The 20,614-nt window shown below is 41.1% G+C and overlaps 1 protein-coding gene across 2 annotated transcripts in view; it reads right to left on the reverse strand.

Moving 5' to 3' along the window:
• ITGA8 (integrin subunit alpha 8) overlaps window positions 1–19,783 on the reverse strand; it is a 199,316-nt gene extending 179,533 nt beyond the window's left edge. For both annotated transcript variants that reach the window (XM_024253918.3, XM_024253917.3), the window contains exons 1-2: window positions 19,217–19,783; window positions 18,418–18,551 (exon numbers count right to left, since the gene is read on the reverse strand). In XM_024253918.3, the coding sequence (XP_024109686.2) occupies window positions 18,418–18,551; window positions 19,217–19,425 (343 nt within the window). In that variant the 5' untranslated portion in view covers window positions 19,426–19,783. The remainder of the gene's footprint in view (window positions 1–18,417; window positions 18,552–19,216) is intronic.
• Window positions 19,784–20,614: the final 831 nt, after the last annotated feature.

The raw sequence follows: 20,614 nt of genomic DNA on the forward strand, positions 1-20,614 counted from the left end.
CCTTCCCATGCTCCTCAACCTGCAGACACATCAACTTTCTGTCCTGTGAACACACCCAGCGTTTTCAGTCTTGCCATTGCATTTCCTCTTCCTGGAATGCTCTTCCCACAGTGCTTCACTTGGCTGCCTTCTTCTCATTACTCAGATGAGAGTATTGTATGCTATTGCAGTAAACATGCAAATAAGACGTTGCATGCAGTAAACATGCAACCAAACCAAAGATAGATAGCTGGGACTTAATTGAACTGAAAAGCTTCTGGACATAAAAAGAAATAATCAGCAGAGTTAACAGAAAACCCACAGAGCGGGAGAAAATCTTCACAATCTATACATCTAACAAAGGACTAATATCCAAAATCTACAAAGAACTCAAACATATCAGCAAGAAAAAAAAAACAAACCATCCCATCAAAAAATGGGCTAAGGACATGAATAGCTCCAGTACCACATCCTCAGAGACACATGCCCTAAGCCATCAGTTCTGTCTACTCATTGTCATTCACTCTCCCATTACCCTTTTACATTTTCTTCATAGTACTTACCACTATCTGAGATGATTGTATTGGCATGTTTACTGCAATAGTATACAATACTATATAGGAGTTAAAATCTATGTTTTTATATAGGTGTTATCTACCCTTTGAGAATATAAATAGATTCCACAGAGATGTTCTCTGCTTCACTTCTGCGTTTTCCAGTGCCTAAAACATAGTAGATCATCAGTGTTTGTTGAATGAATACCCAAGCTCCCATCTATTCATTCAAAAGTTTGTCAAGGGTACATTGTTCAGTATGATCCCACTTTTCTTTAAAAGTCAAATTTTCTGTGCGTGGATGTGTATGTGTGACTGTGGTTGTGCTTGTGTGTGTTTGTATTGACACTAACCTATGAGTGATGGTTATCTTGAAAGCAGGGAATATAAAGGTGTCATTGGCTTTTATATTTCCATGCAGTATGTTTCTGAATCGTTTGAGCCTTTACTGTGAGTATTAGTACATCTATGATCTGAAAAGGGGAAAACCTAAAGATAAACTGAAAAGATCTGTAAGTCAACCCAGGAAGTTTAGATGGGTGGTATCAATACAATTGATTTGACTCATCCTCCATTTCTGGCCTTTGAAGCTATCTCTCTCAAATTGGCAGCTTTTGGTTCTTTTTTTCTTTTTTTCATGGGAATATGCATTTCAGAGCAGGAGTGAGGGGATGTGGAATATGGTGGACACGTGGGCTGTAAGCAGATTTTTCTAATCTTTTAGCCTAGGGAAATGGGAGGAATTACACGAAGTGAGGAGAGATCATGCTGGGACAGGAAGAGAAGAGTTGCAACTCACACAGGTGTGACCAAACATTTTGGCAGACAGGATAATTTTTGATAACTATTTATAAAGCCCTCGACCCAAGAGAGAAAACAGTAGATTTCCCTACAACCTTCAGTCATCACTTTAAGTTTGTCTCCTTGGAGATTTTCTTAAAGCTGTTGCAGGAGCTATCCAGACCTTTTTAATCAGGAAAAGGGTAAAAGGAATCCTTAACCATTTGTTTATAATCTTTATCATAGTCAAATTTATGCTATAAAAGTTTCCAATTGGGACGATGAATCTGAGAACAGGGAATACTCATATGTATAATTCAAAATAAAACAGCCTTGGCTAGAGAACTCCTTGTCTACAAGAAACAAATCCAAGAAAAGGACATGGATTGATTTTTATATCACAGAAAATTAAACTTCCAAATGCATGGCTCCCAATACTCCAAAACCACTCTGAAAAACCTTTAAAGAATATCACACTAATTCAGTTTTCCTTATGATGTTTGAGAGATGTGTTATTTTGATTAAATGAGTATTTTATGATTTATATCATGTATGCATACTATATAAAAATATGTGCATGCTTACACGCACATTAAATAATTTTCGTATATTTACCTGATAGATCAAATATAAATACCCCGCCCTCCACATCTGAAGATTTTTTTTTTTTTTTTTGAGACGGAGTTTCATTCTTATTGCCCATGCTGGAGTGCAACGGCACTATCTTGGCTCACTGCAACCTCTGCCTCCCGGGTTCAAGAGATTCTCCAGCCTTAGCCTCCCGAGTACCTGGGATTACAGGTGGCTGCCACCATGCCCACCTAATTTTTGTATTTTTGGTAGAGATGGGGTTTCACCGTGTTGGCCAGGCTAGCCTCAAACTCCTGACCTCAGGTGATCCACCCACCTCGGCCTCCCAAAGTGCTGGGATTATAGGCGTGAACCACCGCGCCCAGCCCATGTGAAGATCTTGACCCCACAGCCTGAGCTCTAGGTATTGATTGGGCTTCCTTTCCATTTAGGTTAACTTTCTTTCTGTTCCTTGTTGAGTCTCATTCCGTGACCTTCTTTCAGACATTTCTTTTGTGAAATTCCTTTTTTCCTCATTTGCCAACTTGTTCAAATCAATCCTTAAAAGCCCGTTTTAAAATGTAGGGCTCAAAACTATCTTTTCAAATCAAAATTCTTTGAGATTATTGTTTCAAAATTTTCAAATAGTACAAAGTAACAAAACTTGTATAGAGAATTGTATAAAGTAGCAAGTGAAAGGCCATTAGAATCCAACTCCCTGGACTTAGTCACTGTTCAATTTGGTAAACTCATTCAGAATTTAAGAAGCTTGTAGACTATTCCTCTAGTTCATAGTGAAATAAACTATTCTTTCCTGGAAATCATGAAACTTCCCTTTTAAATTATTTGTTCATATCACTATTTAAATATTCAGTTTCATATATAAATCAAATACTATAATAACAAAGCTAAGTGAGTTAAATGCATGCATTTAGAGTTTTAATAATCATTTTCATAAATATGGGCTTGTAATAGCAACAGTACAGATTATATTAGTCTGCCTATTGTATAGTTTTCCTAATCTGGATGAGAATATAAATTTTCTGCTGTAATTATTTTCATGTCTAGACTGTCTTCCTTAAGAACAGAAATCATATTTCTAACTTCCTGTGTTGAATAACCGATAGTGCCTAGCCAGTGTTCTTCGGACATTTGCTTGGTAGTAAATATGAATGGCTTTTTCACATCACATACTATCATTCAGAATGTTTTTCACATATAAAATGACAAAGTAGTATGTATGATTTGGTCAGGAAATACCTATGGATTATACGATGCAAATATTTTGGATACAATGCAAGGGAAATTGGGAGTTGAGAAATGAAAGAATTATCTCCTCCAAGGGAAATGATAAGTTATCTGTGCCAGATCAGATTAAAAACAAAAACAAAACCCCCAAGTATGATGCAACAGTGTGAAACACAGAGCTGGTTACAGTGGATTGTATTGATCGAGACAACTTTGACCTCATCTTCTGCAACTGACTTCACTACATCCACATAGGCTGGAACAGTTTTTTCTCTCATCTGTCCATCCCAGAGACAGACATGCACACACACACACATAGGCATGCTCGAATGCACACACACACCACTCTTCAGCTCCAACCTTTCATGTTGTACTCTCTGAAAATCCTCCCCCAACACACAAAAGCCCCGCCTTCATTCAAGCATAGGAGTCCTTATTTTGCACACCTGAAGCCTTCTTCACTTTCTGCTGTTACAGCACTTAAGCCCAGCTTAGAACTGCCAGGCACTAGTATCCCATCAAAGTTGAATATTGTGAGATCAGAGGATGTCTGTCTTGCTCACTATTTTTACCTAATATAATGGTAACCCCATTAACCAAGCCAGAAGCTTGGAATGCAACTTTGACGATCACCTATCTTGCACTCCCATATTTCAATGAGTCATCAATTCTTGTCGATGCTTCCTTTTGTTATCTCCCAAATCCATCTACTTCTTTCCATCCCTGTCGCCACTTCACTAGTTATGGTCATCATTTTCTTTAGCCTCCGTTGCTGTGACAGCTTCCTGACCAGTCTCCCTTCCTCCAGCATTGCCACCTTCTAATCCATTCTCTATCCTGAAGCCGGAGTTATTTCTCAAATGCACCTGTTTCTTAGGTGCACACTACTGCACCTGCTAATTTTTTTTTGTAGGGATAGGATCTTGCTACATTGTCCAGAATTGTTTCTTTCCAGAGTTGTTTCTCAAATCTCAACTTTTCTCAAATGCAAAACCAGGTTTACAAAACCCTTCCCCTGCCAGCATCATCTTTGTCACTCTCAACCACAGTGGTTTTCTTTCAGCTTTCTTCATACTTGAATCTTTCATACTTTCTTTCACCTCTAGATTTTTTTCACGCTTGGAATAATTACCTAGGATCACATATCGTAGTCATAGGTACAGCTGGGGAAATGAGAACTCTCAATATGGCTTCAATGTCAACTTCTGATGGCCAGGAACACAGCATGCTTCTATTTAGTACCCAATCATTTATTTGCTTCAAGAAGTAATGAAAACCTCTCAGCATGGGCATCTCAGGAAGGTGACTCACTGACATAAATTTCTTCAATATGACCTCAAAGGAGTGCTTTTAAATACAGGATATGATTGGGTTTCACGATGAAGGCTGTATAAATTTGCCTCCCAATAACACTTGAAAATGTATTTACACTACCTCCTGTTACATGGTCTTATATTTCTAAGAATCTCATGCCTGTTGCCAAAAGATATAGTAAAGGGTCCCAACCATTCACCTAACAGAACAGTTCATATTATGGTTTTTGTTGTTGTTGTTGTTTGTTTGTTTTTTTAAAGTCACCATTCCCAATGTTACACAAAATAGGCACAGCAGAATTCAAACCTTCTGTGTCTGTAATTTATCCTTAGGGAAGATTAACACTCAAGAGGAAATGATTCTATGGGAGATCTTCTTAAATCCTACCCAAACAGGTAGGGCCATGCTATAGGCTGAACAGAGGCAGAAGGTTACTTATCCAACTTACTGCCTGGTAATCCTTTTATTTCATGACTCCACTTTGCCATTCTGTCACTACTCTTTGAATTTCCTTTTTCTCCCAACCTTCTCTTTGACCTCCTCAACCTCAGATGGTGACCTTGCTTGTTATTTCAATGACAAAATGCAAGCAATGAGAAAAGATCATTTTCTTCCTCCTGCCATCCAATCCAGCAGCTCATTCTCAGTTGTTTCCTGGCTCTGCCTGCCCTCCTGCCACTGCAGATGAACTGCATTTCTGCTGCTCTAAGGCCAATCCTTCCACTTGTAGAGGAATCCCCTGCATTTCCCTCCACTCAGAAATTTGTTCCTGACTATTCTGTCTCTCTTACAGTCATCTGAACTTGATAATTCCTATTAGACTATAATCAAGCTATAATGCCTTCATAACTATTAAACTTCTCTGGTCCCATTTATAGCCAAACTTTAAAAATGGCCACACACACTTACTCTCTCCCATTGGCTATCTCCCATTCTCTCTCGACACACTCCACTGCAACTGGATTTTTCAGTCATCAATAACCTTCAGTTGCCAAATCAAATGTTCTAAATTTCCATCCTCATTTCACTTCACCTCACGAGACTTTCTTTATTGGCTTCATGGCTTGCTTTTGCCTAACTGGTGGCTCCTTGTGTTTTGTACACATCCTCTTCAAATCCACAGTATTTCTGTAAATGTCATGGTGCCCCAGGACTCAATCTCAAACTCATTCTCATCGCTTTTCCGCTCTTGTGTCTTGGCCTCACTTTGCCTCTCTCCTCTTCTCTTCATCCACACTCACTCCCTAAGTCATGGCCTTAAATATTATCTTTGTATTCAGACATCTTGCCTGAGCTCTCAGTTTATTTATCCAAGTGCCCATTTGACGTCTGCTGGGAGGTCTAATAAGCATCTTAAATTTCACATATCTGGACTCATCCCTGAGTATTTCATCTAAGACATGCTCCTTACCCACTGTTCTCTAAGTCTTATTCCTTCAGTTCCTTAGGCCAAAATTTCCTCTTTTTTTGCACTCTTCATCTGATGCATAATGATAACCTGCTAATTGCATTTCCAAATAAATCCCCAAACCACCCATTTCTCAGCTCTAACTGCTACCACTCAATCCCAGCCATACTTCCCTTTCACTGGAAAGGGAACGGTCTTCTACCTAGTTTCCTTGCTTGCTTGCTTCTGCTCTTCCTTGTCTATAGTCTATTTTTCAACAAAAGCTAAGGTGATCCATTTTTTTCCCTCCTGTCACTCACTCTGTCAGGCTGGAGTGCAGTGACACAATTATAGCTCACTGCAGCCTCTAACTCCTGGGCTCAAGTGGTCTTCCCACATCAGCCTCCCTAGTAGCTGGACTACAGGTGCACACTACTGCACCTGCTATTTTTTTAACTTTTTTGTAGAGATAGGATCTTGCTACATTGCCCAGACTGGTCTCAAAGTCTTGGTGTCAAGTGGTCCTCCTGCCTTGGTCTCCCAAAGTGTTGGGATTACAGATGTGAGCCACTGTGACTGACCAAAACTGATCTTTTAAAAAACATAATTCAAATTATGTTACTTCCTTACTCAAAACCCACCATTGGCTACCCACCACTCTTAGAATAAAATCCCAAATCCTGACCTTGGCCATGAAGATACTACACCATCTTGTTTATGCCTGGCCTTCTGGCCTAATTTTCTATCACTCTTGCCCTGATTTGCTTTTCTCTAGCTCAGCGACTTTTCTCCATTTCTCAAGCACACCCACATCTCCAGACTCCAACTAACACCGACACTCCTACAACTTGGAACATGTCTCCCTTGGATACCACCTGGCTCCTTTCCTCCCTCAAGTTAGGTCCTTGCTCAGATATCAGCTCCTCAATGAAAGTTCTTGTGACCACCTGTGGTACACAAAATAATACCACCCGAGAGGGCTACATCTGAATCCCCAAAACTGACTACATTAGGCTACATGGCAAAGAGGGACTGGACTGAGATTGCAAATGGAATTAAGGTTGCTAATCAGCTGACCTCAAAATGGTAGATTATCTTGGATCATACATGTGGACCTAATGTAATGATAAGGATACTATCAGGTGGAAGAAGGGGCCAAAAAAGGAGACCCAGAGATATGGCAGTGGAAGATGATGTTGCTACTTTTGAAAAAGGAAAGGATCCCAGAGCCAAGGAATGTGGGTCACCTGTAGGAGCTGGAAAAGGCAAGGAAATAAATAGGTTCTCCCAAGAGCTTCCAGAAGGAATGCAACTCTGCCAACACCTTGATGCTAGCCCAGGGAGACCCATTTTAGACTTTGGATTCCAGAACTATAAGATAATCAAGGCTAGGCACGGTGGCTCACACCTGCAATCCCAGCACTTTGGGATGCCGAGGTGGGTGGATCACCTGAGGTCAGGAGTTCAAGACTAGCCTGGCCAACATGGTGAAATCCCGTTTCTACTAAAAATACAAAAATTAGCCATGTGTGATGGTGGGTGCCTGTAATCCCAGCTACTCAGGAGGCTGAGGCAGGAGAATTGCTTGAACCTGGGAGGTGGAGGTTGCAGTGAGCCTAGATCCTGCCACTGCACTCCAGCCTGGGTGACAGAGTGAGAGTCCGTCTAAAAAAAAAAAAAAGAAAAAGAAAAAAAAGATAATCAGTTTGTGTTGTTTAAAGCCACTAAGCGTGTGGTAATTTGTCATAGTAGCAATGGAAAGCAAATGGCCTGCCCAAGCTAAAATAAATGTGCACACACAGACACACACACACACACACACACACCCCCACCATTCTCTGTCCTCTTGACCTTCGCTTTCTTTTCCTCCACTTTGTCGCTGGCTGTTCCTATGAACCCCATCCGAGGGGGCAAGATCTTAGGCTTTGTTCGTGGATAGACTCCACGTCAAGAACAGCATCTGCCTGTGCAATGTTGCAAATAGTAGCACCAGAAACTTAATTTTACCACTTGCTAACACTAAGCTTTATTTTCAACTCTCTTTTCCCCCCTTAGATGACATTTTTATGAGTAAAGGTGTGTTAAAGTGTGTTATGATTTGATAATATGTCACCTGAGGAACCAGAGTGAAAGGAAGAAGGTCATCCAGTCTTCCCAGGTAATCTTTGTGGTAAAGAATGGATAATCTACCACAGGAGTAGAGAAATGAAAAGAAAAGAGAAAAAAAATTCCAATGGAGACCAGGTGGAACAGGTTGGGGGACTGAGTGTTGGTATAAAAGTCTCACTTATATCTTTGAATCTGTTCACAAAAACATCCTCTCCTTGCCATGTGTCTGTTCATAAGTGAAGGGGTTGAGACTGTAGCCCCCAATAACTGTGTATTTGAACTGAGTGTCCTAAAAACATGTCCTGCAAAATTAAAAAAAAAAAAAAAGTTTTAATCAGATTTCCCAAAGACAATCTGTTTGTGTGCATTTCCTTTCTCATGCTCTTTTAAAGATGGTAGATATAATTTCGGTAGGTGCAGATAAGTAAAGTTTTCCATAGTTAAACAAATTGGCACAGCAAACCTCCTAGGCATGGTTTGGCCTACAAAATATGTTAAATAATAAATGTCAATTCCAGGTGGAAGCTGTAGCAGACAGTGTGCAATTGGACACACCCCTTTTCCAATCAGGGTGATCTCAAGACACCCGTGCCAATAAGGAATCTCCATGAAGCTGGGTCCCTGTGCGGCTTGAACTGGCCAAACCTCCCTATCAAATCACACTGAACATACAGTGTGAGCAAGAAATAAACCTTAGATGCTTTAAGCCAAAGATACAGGGTTATTTGTTTCTACAGCCATTTGGGTCTGCTTTGGCTTCATAAATGTGAGGATAAATAATGAATGTCAACAAAGGCCCCATCCTATGAATCCAATGGGTTGCTTTCGTTTGTGAATTCTTAGTGCCTTTTCTAAGAGAATATGCATTGTAAGTGTCATAAAGGGAGCAGATGCAGCCATTTACAAACTCATTTGACATAAAACCTTTTTTGTTCATTTTTGCGCAAAAGAATAATGTGCAAGAGATTTTCAGAAATGTTGCTCCAGCTTTCATTCTGTCAATTCTCCCCGAAACTTCTCACTTTTCTCTGCTCAACCAAGATTGTTGGCAGGTGTGTTGACACACTCTTTACTTAGTAAACAGACACACCTTTACAGAACATTTAACAAACCATACTTGGAACTGAGTAGAATGGTGCACCCCAGAAGAAATGCTCCAGGTAGATTTTATAACTCATCCTTGACACATATATAATGTTTTAAAAGAAAGAAAAATCTCATTATTATACATGACAGAGCAAGAACTAAACACCAATTCATGCTATGATTTTTGACCCTACTTCATGAGTTTATCTGGATATCTTGACTCTATCCAATGCCTTCCATATTTAAAGTCTATGGGATTATCTGGACCTATGGTCAGTCTTGATTTCTTTCCTATGGGCTCTTATAACAAGTTTTGTGAACTGATTGCTGTATAAATAGATTGTGAATTAACTTCTGGCAAGCTCATCTTACTCAGACACACTCAAAAGCTATTCCACACACAAATAGCTCTTGAAACTGCCATGTCAGAACAGGTCTGTATTTCTATCTTTAAAGATAATCTAGAATGAAAACAGGTGAGACTTACACTGCATCTTCTTATTTTTACACATACTGTTACTGAAAATACCTTTGGTCTTTAGTATTTTAGAACCTAGGTGCTTTATATAAATGAATGCATTTCTAAACCAGTCAACCATCAGCTCCCAACACAAGAGAAGGAACAACTAAGATGCCATCTTCCAATCCGGAGCTTTAATTCTGATCTCTTATTGTTAATCTTTACAGCACTTTAGTGAACCCAATCATTTCATTTAGAATTTTTTTTGTTTAATCTTTTCATTATTTTTCCTGATCATAAATAGATACTTGTTCATGGTTTGAAAACAAGAAAAAAAATTGCATGAGAAAAAACACAGTTTTAATCACATTTCCCAAAGATAGTCTCTCAATGCAATTTCCTTCTTATATTTTTCAAGAAGTTGTAGACACAATTTTGACTTTTATGTTTTTTATTTACCATTGAAACAAAAATCTTATGTTAATCTTGATTCTTTGTAGACTTCATTTTTAACGGTTATATAATATTTAATTGTGTGCTTTTATGCCCCAATTTGATTGACTATCCCCATATAGGCTGCTCAAAAGCATTATTTATTTAGTGTTGTGCCCTTTTTCTTTCTTTTTAAAAAAAGGATTTGTAGCTACTTTAGAATTAATTTCCGAAACATGTATCCTGGTGGGAACTATAGGAGGAGAGAAGCCAGAAGTATCAGAAAATCATTCTGGAAGATAAGATGTCCTGAGTGGCTAAGAAGGCAGGAGGACATGGTGCAGGGTGTGTGACAACACGTGTGTATGCAAGAGTTGTTTGCTGTGCTCTAGAGAGACAAGCAGTACTATGCTGTGTGGCACTGTGACAGAGATCAGTTGTGTAACCAGCGAGGCAAGAGGGGGCAGGTATAGGCTGGAGACATCTGGGGAAATCATAGGCTCTGACAACTGAGACAACTGGAATAGAGCTACAAGCTGGCCACAGGAGATTGGCTTCCTCTGCTATACCTGGGGTGAGATGCTGCATATAGTGTGGGCCGGGTCAGGTCCTTGAATAAACCTATTCCTATTCCTGTAGCAGTGGTGTGTGCCCTTCTCTCTGGTGTCAGTATGTCCTGGAAGTCAGGGCAGACTGATACAGGGTTTTTTGCAGTATCATATTCAAATTTGTGTCCATATGTCAAATATCAGAGCTGAAGAAGAAAACTGACAAAATGTTTCTAAGTAAATACCCTGCAATGCCATTATACTAATTTTGATAACTACAACCATGTGTTTAAAGTGAGCTCTCTTCAGTGACTCCCAGTGAGGAAATTTTGTGCCTGAATTTCATAAGGATACAGGAATGACACAAGTACAATGCTTCACTGCATAGCTATGCAGTGTGTTTGCATTCACACTCTTCTTATCAAACACATTCGGAACATATGATCCTTTATTTAAAGAATGTTGAAGTTCCTACGTGATGATCTGACTAATCCTTCAGCCTTACCTAGGAGCAGTGTCCTATACTTCTCAGGGATATGTGTCTTTACACCCCCAGGTGTTGTTATATCAGACCCTCCCACAGCCTAAGAGCTTCTTGCCCGTGGGCTCAGAGCAACAGCCACAAAACCACATTTAATCATCCTATCAAATATGTAACTCTCTTGCATTCTCCATAAAGGTTTTTTTGTCTTCATCTTTTTGTTCATATTTATTTATACATTTATTTTATTTACATATTAATATATATTATTTATTTACATATTATAAAATCCACTTTTGGTGATCTACAGCATCATGGGTTTTGATAAATACAGGCAGTTATGTATCCCCCACCACAATCAAGATACAGAAAGTTCCATCAACCTCCCCCGCAAAAGATTCCCTGCTATTACACCTTTGGAGTCAACTCATCTCTTCCATTCCCAATGCCTGGAAATCACTTCTTTAAAGACTTATTTTCATAATCTATACCTTAATTTTACCAAAAAAAAAAAAAGGGTAAATAATCACTTTCTTCAGTGTTTATGGGTCTAGGAAATTTTCTCAATTTGCATACCTTTCGGCCAATACACTAAACTCCACAGACCTAAACTCTGGCCTTTCAGCAGGGTTGAGGTGGAGCTCCACTCCTCTCAGACCATCTAGTGACATTCATCTAAGAGTTGCCCACCTGAATTCTATAGCAGTCCATAGCTGGTTTATTAGATGTATTTGGTTTTAAGTGTAAATCACTTAGTCACAATTAGCTTGCATATCTTAAATCTCCTTATCATGTGACCTGGAAATGAAATTACTTTAATCTATTTTAGGATTTCATTATGGAGGAACACCTTGCTTTATGCAATAAATATGTTCTTTGTAAACATGTATTTAAGCTGAATTTTGAAAAATAAAAATTATTTTAAAATGCTTTGAACATGCTTGCTGATCAAAGGATGAATGAGTGTTTTTTTAATAAAACCAATAATTAGTCTTTCAACTATCTTCCTCAAAAATCCATGTTCAATGGCTGGGTGTGGCGGCTCATGCCTGTAATCCCAGCACTTTGAGAGGCCAAGGCAGGCAGATCACTTGAAGTCAGGAGTTCAAGACCAGCCTGGCCAACATGTTGAAACCCTGTCTCTACTAAAAATACAAAAAAAAAAAAAAAAAAAATCACACAATTAGCTGAGCTACTTGGAAGGCTGAGGCAGGAGAATCATTTTAACCCGGGAGATGGAGGTTGCAGTGAGCTGAGATTGTGCCACTGCACTCCAGCCTGGGTGACAGAACCAGACTCCATTTCAAAAAAATAAAATAAAAAATAAAAAAAGTCCATGTTCATGTACTGTCATGGTATCCACCAGGGTACCCCTGAGCTGAGCTTTTTCATAAAGTTGGCAACTCTCTCCATCAATGCAATTCCCAGATACAAGACTTTTTATACACTAACAAGTAAAGTTTGAATGTGCACATCTCAACCTGTCAGCTTAAATGTAAAAGTGCATTTTTCCTTTCAGAATAATTTCAAGACTATTTCAAGATAATTTCAAGCCATTTCTCCCAGCATGCTGCAGAGCCTACATGGAATATTCCTGCCAAGAACCTTGAAGCCTGTTCCCTCACACAGACTTCCAGCTTCTTGAAAGAATGTTGCAGATTAAGCAACGGGTGCCTAATGCTCATACTGCTCAACTAGCCATACAGCAGATCTGTTTCCCATTTCTAGTCGGAGTTTCAAGGACTTCCTTTTTCTAATTGCTTCCTCAGTTGCTATGGGCTGTAGGGACCACTGCCTCCTCCCTTCTCATACCAAGGTTCAGTTGTATTCTGTTGCATGAAGTCTGAACCAACAGAGAAATTTAGGGATGATGGTTGCCTCTCTCATGCCAACATATCCAGACATAGTAGCCATCATGAATTGCTTCTAGAATAATAAGTAAGACATCCAGCTAAACCACCTTTGATGACTCAATTGGATCAACACTTGGCAGAGGAAGATTTCTGCAAATATTGTGGTGTGTACCTGTGTGCACACACTGCTTCTTTTTTTCTGAGTAGCAAAACTTACTCTCATTGTTAAGTCTTGAAAAGAGGAGGTTATCTTTGGGCTTCCCTCTTCCCCCACCTTTGTAATCTTCCAGTTGAACATATAAGAGCACAGATTTCTCCTGTCCCTAAGTCCTGTCACATTTATGTTATTTCCTCTGTCATTACTTGGGTAGCTCTAACCTACATTTTTATTTTCTTTGTTCCTGAACAAAAACTGATTTCTTTCTGGGAAACTAGAAAGGCAAGACTTATGCAGCCAATATGTTTCCCAACCCTCACATGAGAAAAAGGGCACACCGAACACTATCAAAAAACAACCCTATGCCAGCTGCAGAACCAGATGCTTTAAGCTGCTTCTCATTGTGGGATCACTCAACACAAAATAAAACAGACCCCCCAAAACAAAGGCTTCCGGTCTCCCGCAATTCCAACAAAAACCTTGTCATCCAGAGCTTTGAAATATCCTAACCCAATTGTCTTCCATTTTAAGTTTTCTTTTCTTTTTCTTTTTTCTTTTCTTTTCTTTTTTTTTTTTTTTTTTAACACAGAGATACTAAGTTGAGGCCAGGCAAATTCTAGTAGTCTTTCTCAGATGACTTCCAAATCTCAATGGCACCTCCTACCTCTTCCTGTCAGCTTCTTATGTGGGCTCCTAATTGTGACTGGTTCCCAGCTGTATTGCTTCTCTGTCATTATTAGTGCTTTGATGATTATCATAATTAATTAGCACACATCACCTTTTTCCTCAAACATTTTACTTGAGCATTTAAAACAATCAAATACTTGTATGCTATACTTTGGAACTATGTTGCAATTTGCTCTTCATTATTCCAAAGGTGACAGTCTGTTTCATTGTCTCATTCGTTCTCCCTTTTAGCAGAAGGGTTACAACCTAACATTCTTTAACCCATGCATTGGTTTAGAAAATGTAGGAAAAAGAAGAAAGGGAACCTTGGAGTAGACACAGAAGTGAGAGGCATGAATTAGGCAGATGTGATATTTTAAACTCTTTAAGACATGGGGCATAGTTTAAAGAGTTCCTGAGACAAAAGTGAAAGAAACCAATTTGGTGATAGGAGGAATTTTCTTCTATTGAAGTAAAGAGGGAAAGACAGAAGGGAGATGAGAGAAGTGCTTTTTTGGAACCCCTTGATTTTGTACAGAGCAGGACAATTATCTACTCTTTGCACCTCCCCCACCAGCATATGCTTCTAGGATTCATGCATTTGAAGTGCTGGGCTAGTGTAAGCTTCCTCAATTTTTGTATTTATCATCAGAAATGTTAAAAAAAATCAAGTTATATGATAAGGTAAAAATAAAATAAATAATTATTATTTCATGGAAAAAAAAAAAACCTGAAAGGCAGTTTTTAGAAAATGGCAATTGACCTTAAATAAATGGAGGAACAGGATCTCAACTGGACTCTGGTACTCAGTTACAGGGCTGTCTCCTTCAAAGTCTAAGCTGAGAGAATTTAGTTGGTTACCAGAGCAGAATACCCAATTGTAGACAGGCCAGGGACCTGAACAAGTTGAAACAACTTCATTAAAAGGTCAAATTTACTTAGGATGTCTTGAATTCAGATGTCATAGTAAAAGTAGGGTGAAAGACCAGGAAAGTCACTGATGTCTTGACAGATGAATATTTGCAATATACATTTTTATGCCCGACACATCACACTCCGTTATGCGGATGTCAATTTGGGGCCACTACTTAGTTAAGGAGAAAATTTTTCTTCCTTCTTTGCGGGGGAGAACAATACATTACTGGCACTGAGCAGAGAGTAACTCAGGAGGCAGCTTTTCAGAGACCGTGAAGGGGCATTCTGCGGGAGTCTGAGCAAACCAGGGGCGTATGCAACCCATCATTCCCACCAAGACAAACCCTGCTTCTACAATGCTCCTACCAAAACTGTTTATCTTTTTCAACCCCTCTCTGGAGAATAATTTAAAATGGAACTGTAAATCCACTGTTGGAGTAGGGGAATGGAGGAGAGGGAGGGAAGGCGAATATAGCCTTCCAAAGCTCCTTGGGGGCTTAGTCATAATCCTGAACTTGCAGTTTATCAGGGTCAATCCTCTCCCCATTTCTGGAAGGAAGGTGAGGGGAAGAAGCAGGCTGCGAACTGGGCAGACCTCTATTCCAGTCCTGCCTCTACCGCCTACCACTGTACAGTCTTGGGTATACCTTTGATGTTAGTTTCCTTATTTACAGAATGAGTGTTACATAGTTGTTTTGATTTGTTTTATGTAGTAGACACAATGTGTGTATAGTGTCTGGTACATAGTAGCGATCTATAAATGGGATGCCTCTGGCATTGCTGACTTTGGGACCCAGAACCAGTGATGGTGATGTCTGTTTCCACCTTTCATCTTTGGTTTTAATATTCCACTTTGTCCACAAAGCGGATGTTCAGAATGGAAATAGCTACACTGGCGTCTGCTGTGCCTTCTTTACTTGCACAGCTTTGCATCAAGTAGCCGCCACTGCTAGTTCCACTGTCTGAGGGTATAAGGACAAAGCAGTTGGCACAGATGAGGTATAAACGGTGATCAACCACTTGGTAGCAAACACCTGAGCTGTGACCCTGTGGATTCCTTCCCCACACCCATTTTCAGGCCATTCCCACTGGCAATCAAGGTTTCTGTGCCCACAGTACCCCCTGATGGCCGACATGGGGAACTTTCTTTTCCCAACGATTCCTTTCTCCTCTCCTAGTGGGACCTCCCTGTCTTTCACAGGTCACAGCCTTGTTCATTCTGTCATGGACCATTCATTTCTCACAAACTTGTGTAGTCTTTCCTGCCTTGCTTTTTAAATTTCCTGTTCAATTATTTCAGGAACATTGATTTTTCTCCCCCTTTCTTTCCCTCACTTTGTTCCATTTATGAATTCTGAAATTATTGTGATTGTAGTTGATAAGTATAATAGTAGGATTAGTGCATTCATCTATTTATCAAATAAACCACTACATATTTGGAGTAAAATAAGACACAGTGTGGAATGAACAGCATCAATCTCTAAAGCCCTTTGAGATATCTAGACATTTTCCTAACCTACACAAAAGAGGACATTGTCTTCTCCAGGTAACACTGACTTTTTCTGGACATTATTTTTCTATTTAATTGCCAACTTGTTCTAGTTTGTCTGCTACTGTTTTGCTGCAAATATAATTCAGCTACAATAAGGGTTAAGTGCATTCCTGTGGGCTATTCTGGAAACCAAAGCACATCTTTCAGCATTAGTTCTATATGGGAGAGTGAATTCAAGGCTTCAAGCAATTGCTTTAGAATGAACCTGGAAAATATAACCTATTGTGTTTTTTTTTTTTTTTTTTGAGATGAAGTTTCGCTCTTGTTGCCCAGGCTGGAGTGCAATGGCGCAATCTTGGCTAACTGCAACCTCTCCCTCCTGGGTTCAAGCGATTCTCTTGCCTCAGCCTCCCAAGTAGCTGGGATTACACCCTTACGCCCGGCTGATTTTGTATTTTTAGTAGAGATGGGGTTTCACCGTGTTGGTCAGGCTGGTCTTGAACTCCTGACCTCAAGTGATCCACCTGCCTCGGCCTCCCAAAGTGCTGGAATTACAGGCATGAGCCACCGCACCTGGCCTACCTATTGTAATTTAATATTGAAAATTTTCAGTTAGGAGTGGTCAGTTATTTTTTAAATTCATAGTTGACATCTGGATTCTCTGGTTTTTAATCTATTGGCCTATGACATCTATTGGGATGAGTACTTACAAAGTAAGTCAGTTGTAACTTATCTGGGCAGACATTGATTCTTCCTTTATCAAAAGAAAAATATACTAATCAGATCCTGATTTGATGTTATGAGACTATACAAGAAGATTATTAAATTCTTTTCCACGACCATAAATTGCTTCTTGGTGAAAACACATCAACCATGTCTCAAAATATACTTTCCTTAATGGAAATTCAAATAATGTCAATGATTCATGTCTTTATTTGGCCTGCCTTAAAATACTTTTAAAAATACAAATGATTTGGGTATGAATTATTAAAATGGCATTAATTTTATGTTTAAATGTTTAATTCTTCTGATTTAGGAAGCGCATTCTTAAACCAGAGAACAGTAGCTAGAAAGTGTCTCAAGTCTTGATAAAATAACTAATTAAAAGATTTCTGTCACAAATTAACATCAAAAGGTTTAATCTTCCTGGTTGCTAATACTCAAATTTAAAAGTAAAAGCTTATAAAAACTGGTATAAAATAACAGAATATTTAATAAAATGTTAAGCTATTGTGACCATATATAGACAGGCATGATAAAAATATAATTTTCCAATGCTTTTATAAAATACTTTCCTAATTTGGCCATAATTCAAGGTAATGCTTGCATAGTATGTTTTGCTTTGAAATATTTTCATATTTATGAAACTGAAATTGTTGGCTCCTTTAATATAAAAGATACAAATTATAGTAACAGGTAAATATCATCCAGCAAATTTCATTGAAATTCTGTGAAAATATTCTGCATAAATTCCATATGCACACTAATCAAACAATTAAAAATCAAAGAAATCAAGTATGATATCATAAAATAGTTGTGTTGTACAAAAGGTATTTTAAATGATCATTTATCAAGGACCATTATTCAAGCTGACATATTCGCATTTTTCTGGAAAGAGATATTTGCTTTCTGATAATATATACCTTTTGAATTCATAAAGTTTTGGTAGTAAAAATTAAAGCATTCGGTGTTAATGTTTTTGAAAGCATTGCATTTAAATTATTTTCTCAGGCTCTAAAGAGAAAACACCAGAGGAAACATAACCAGACTGAATTGTTTAAAATGTATTTTCCCTTTAATTAAATAAGAAACATCTGTCTAGGGATTTTGGAAATGAATGTAATCCATCCACACTCTGCCTGCACTAGTTTGCATTCAATGTCTAATACTTTGAAAGAAAATTCTTTCTTTCTGTAAAGAATTAAACAGCAACGCGGAGTGATGTCTGGGTCTGCGGCAGCTAAGTCCTGCCTCCGGAGCTTGGGCATTGGAAACGCTAAGGATCTCTCTTTTTCCAGATCGGTCCTTGAGAAGCGACCAAATTCTCTCCACAGCCAAAGTTAGGACGTAGTTTTTGTATTTCTCCAAAACATCCACTCACCCTGAAACTGCTCATCTCAGAACGGTAAAGAAACAGGAGTTGCCAGGATGCATCCAAACACTCAGGGTCAAAATAGTGTCCTTTCTCTAGGGTTCACTAAACATCTTCCTTCACTTAACTGAGAGTTGAAAAAACTGATTTCTCTAGAGACCCACACAGCCCACAACACGGACACATCAGACAAGCTAAACGAGTACCGCACCAAGACAGCGGGAAGTCGCCTCTGGGATGGCCCTGGTTCTTCCAAACTCAGGCCCGCAGCTTAGAAGGACAAATCTCACTTACTGGTGGTGTCAAACGGTATCTGCCTGCACTGCGCAGACCCCTCCGCGGGCCAAGGACAGTAATAGACGGCTCCCCCTTCCACGATATCGGGCTGGCTGGTGTTGGCTTTCGGCGCCCCCACCAAGACACTCGCTCTGCAAAAGGGTTGGAAAAAGTCACTCTTTGGGCGCCACAAAAGCGTGCGCATGCAATGCAGTCTCTGTAGCCTCCTGCCCGGGGACACTGGGGCAGGCGTGGAGGGCAGGAACGTATTTATGATGAGGACCGACTGTCAAACTTGATTTCCTCTTGGAAACCTATGGGGGTCCGCAACCTGCTTTGCAAGAGTGCAAACGGTCCTGCTTCTCTAGGTGGAGCTCTGTGGGTACAGTGAGATGAGAGAACGGGGTGGGGTGGGAGGAAGCCAAGGACAGAGCCCAGCTGCTGGTAGCCGACAGCTCTTGCGCCCAGACGCAATGGTTACAGGCTCTGCATAAACAGACCTCGCTGTGGTCGTGGTTTTAACTGGCTTGGGTCTTCTGGGTCCTGTTCTTTCCTTTGTAGGATGCGTGCATCTTGGTACCCGGAACACCCAGGACTTGCGTGTTCTATGCAAGTGGCGTGTCTCTAGCTCGAAGTTCACAAGGCACATCTAGCATGGCAGGGGAGAAAAGGGGCTGGTGGCGGGGAGAGGGACGGGGCCCCGGGCAGGCGGCAGGACGGGGATCCCAGGCTGCAGGGACTGCGCGGCAGAGCGTCTGGGACCTGACCCGGGAGCGCCTTCGCCCCCGCGAGCACTTCCCCGGGTCGGGCGACTTACGTGCGGGCGTCGGGTATGTGGAAGTCCACGGCGTAGCCGAAGTAGCTGCCCTTGGGGCCGCTGTACACCGTGAGCTTTTCCACGTCCAGGTTGAACGCCTGAGAGGCAGGGGACCACAGCATCATCCCCAGCGCTGCCGCGGCGCAGCAGAGGGGCGCGATCAGCGGCGCCTGGCTTCCCCGGGGACCGCGGCTGGCCCCGGTCGACATCTCCCTCCGCCCTGGTGGCTGCTACCCAGGAGCGCGAGCCGAGGACCCCTGCGGGGCAAGCGGCGCTGGTGGAATCTGGCGGTCCCCAGCTGCCCGCGTCCCGGGTCGGTGCGCTCGGCGCACCAGCGGTGACAGTGCCCGGCGTCTGCTCGCGGCCGCCCACCCGCCCAGCCGGCTCGGGGGGCTGGCCCAGGCGCTCTAGCCCTCCTTCGGCCGCGGGCGGGGACCAGCGCTCTCGCGGCGCCTCCTCGCGGCTGGTCTAGAGCCGGGGACGCCCGGGCGGCCCCGCTGGTGGCTGGAGCGCTGGGTGCCTGTTCGGGCTGCCCGGATTTCTATTGCTGTCCCATCTCAAAGACAATCAGTTTCGCCTCTGTCACCTCAAGGTATTTATTGCTGTAGAAGCAATGCCCCACGTGGAGCGAGGGCTTGCTCCAGTTCTGTCAAAGGCGCAGCTTGGATGGAGAATGTGAAAACCAACCCCACCACCAGGAGGGGCAAAACAATTACCTCTGCATCACCTCTGCAGCCTGACCTCAGCGTTCATGGCTTTGCACGTCTGTGATGAGTGTTAAAGTTGAAATGCAACAACCCTCTCCTCCCCTAAGTCCACCCCACCTCCTGGCAGAGCTAACTCATAAACAAGAAAGCCTCGAGGGTTTTTTGTTTTTGTTGTTGGGTATCTGTGTGTGTGTGTGTGTGTGTGTGTGTGCGCGCGCGCGCGCGCGTGTGAATTTTTTGTTTTTGTTTGTTTGGTTGGTTTGCTTTGTTTTATTTATTTATTTTCTTTTTGGAGACAGAGTCTCTCTCTCGCCCAGGCTGGAGTGCAATGGCGCTATCATAGCTCAATGAAACCTCAAACTCCTGGGCTCGAGCGATCCTCCTGCCTCAGCGTCCTGATTAGCTGGTACTGCAGATGACTCATCACACCTGGTTAATTTTCTAATTTTTTTTGTTGACACCGAGTCTGCTCATGTGGCCTAGGCTGGTCTCGATCTCCTGGCCTCAAGCCATCCTGCCACCTCGAGTGGACTTTTAAAATTTCTTTTCTTTCTTTGTTTCTCTCTCTCTCTTTCTTTCTTTCTTCTTCTTCTTTTTTTTTTTTTTTTTTTTTTTTTTAGGAGATGGGGTGTCTCACCATGTTGTTGTTCAAGTTGGCCTTGAACTCCTGAACTCAAGCAATCCTCCCACC

The sequence above is a fragment of the Pongo abelii genome, chromosome 8 (assembly GCF_028885655.2).
Source record: "Pongo abelii isolate AG06213 chromosome 8, NHGRI_mPonAbe1-v2.0_pri, whole genome shotgun sequence".
NCBI classification, from domain to species: Eukaryota; Metazoa; Chordata; class Mammalia; order Primates; family Hominidae; genus Pongo; species Pongo abelii.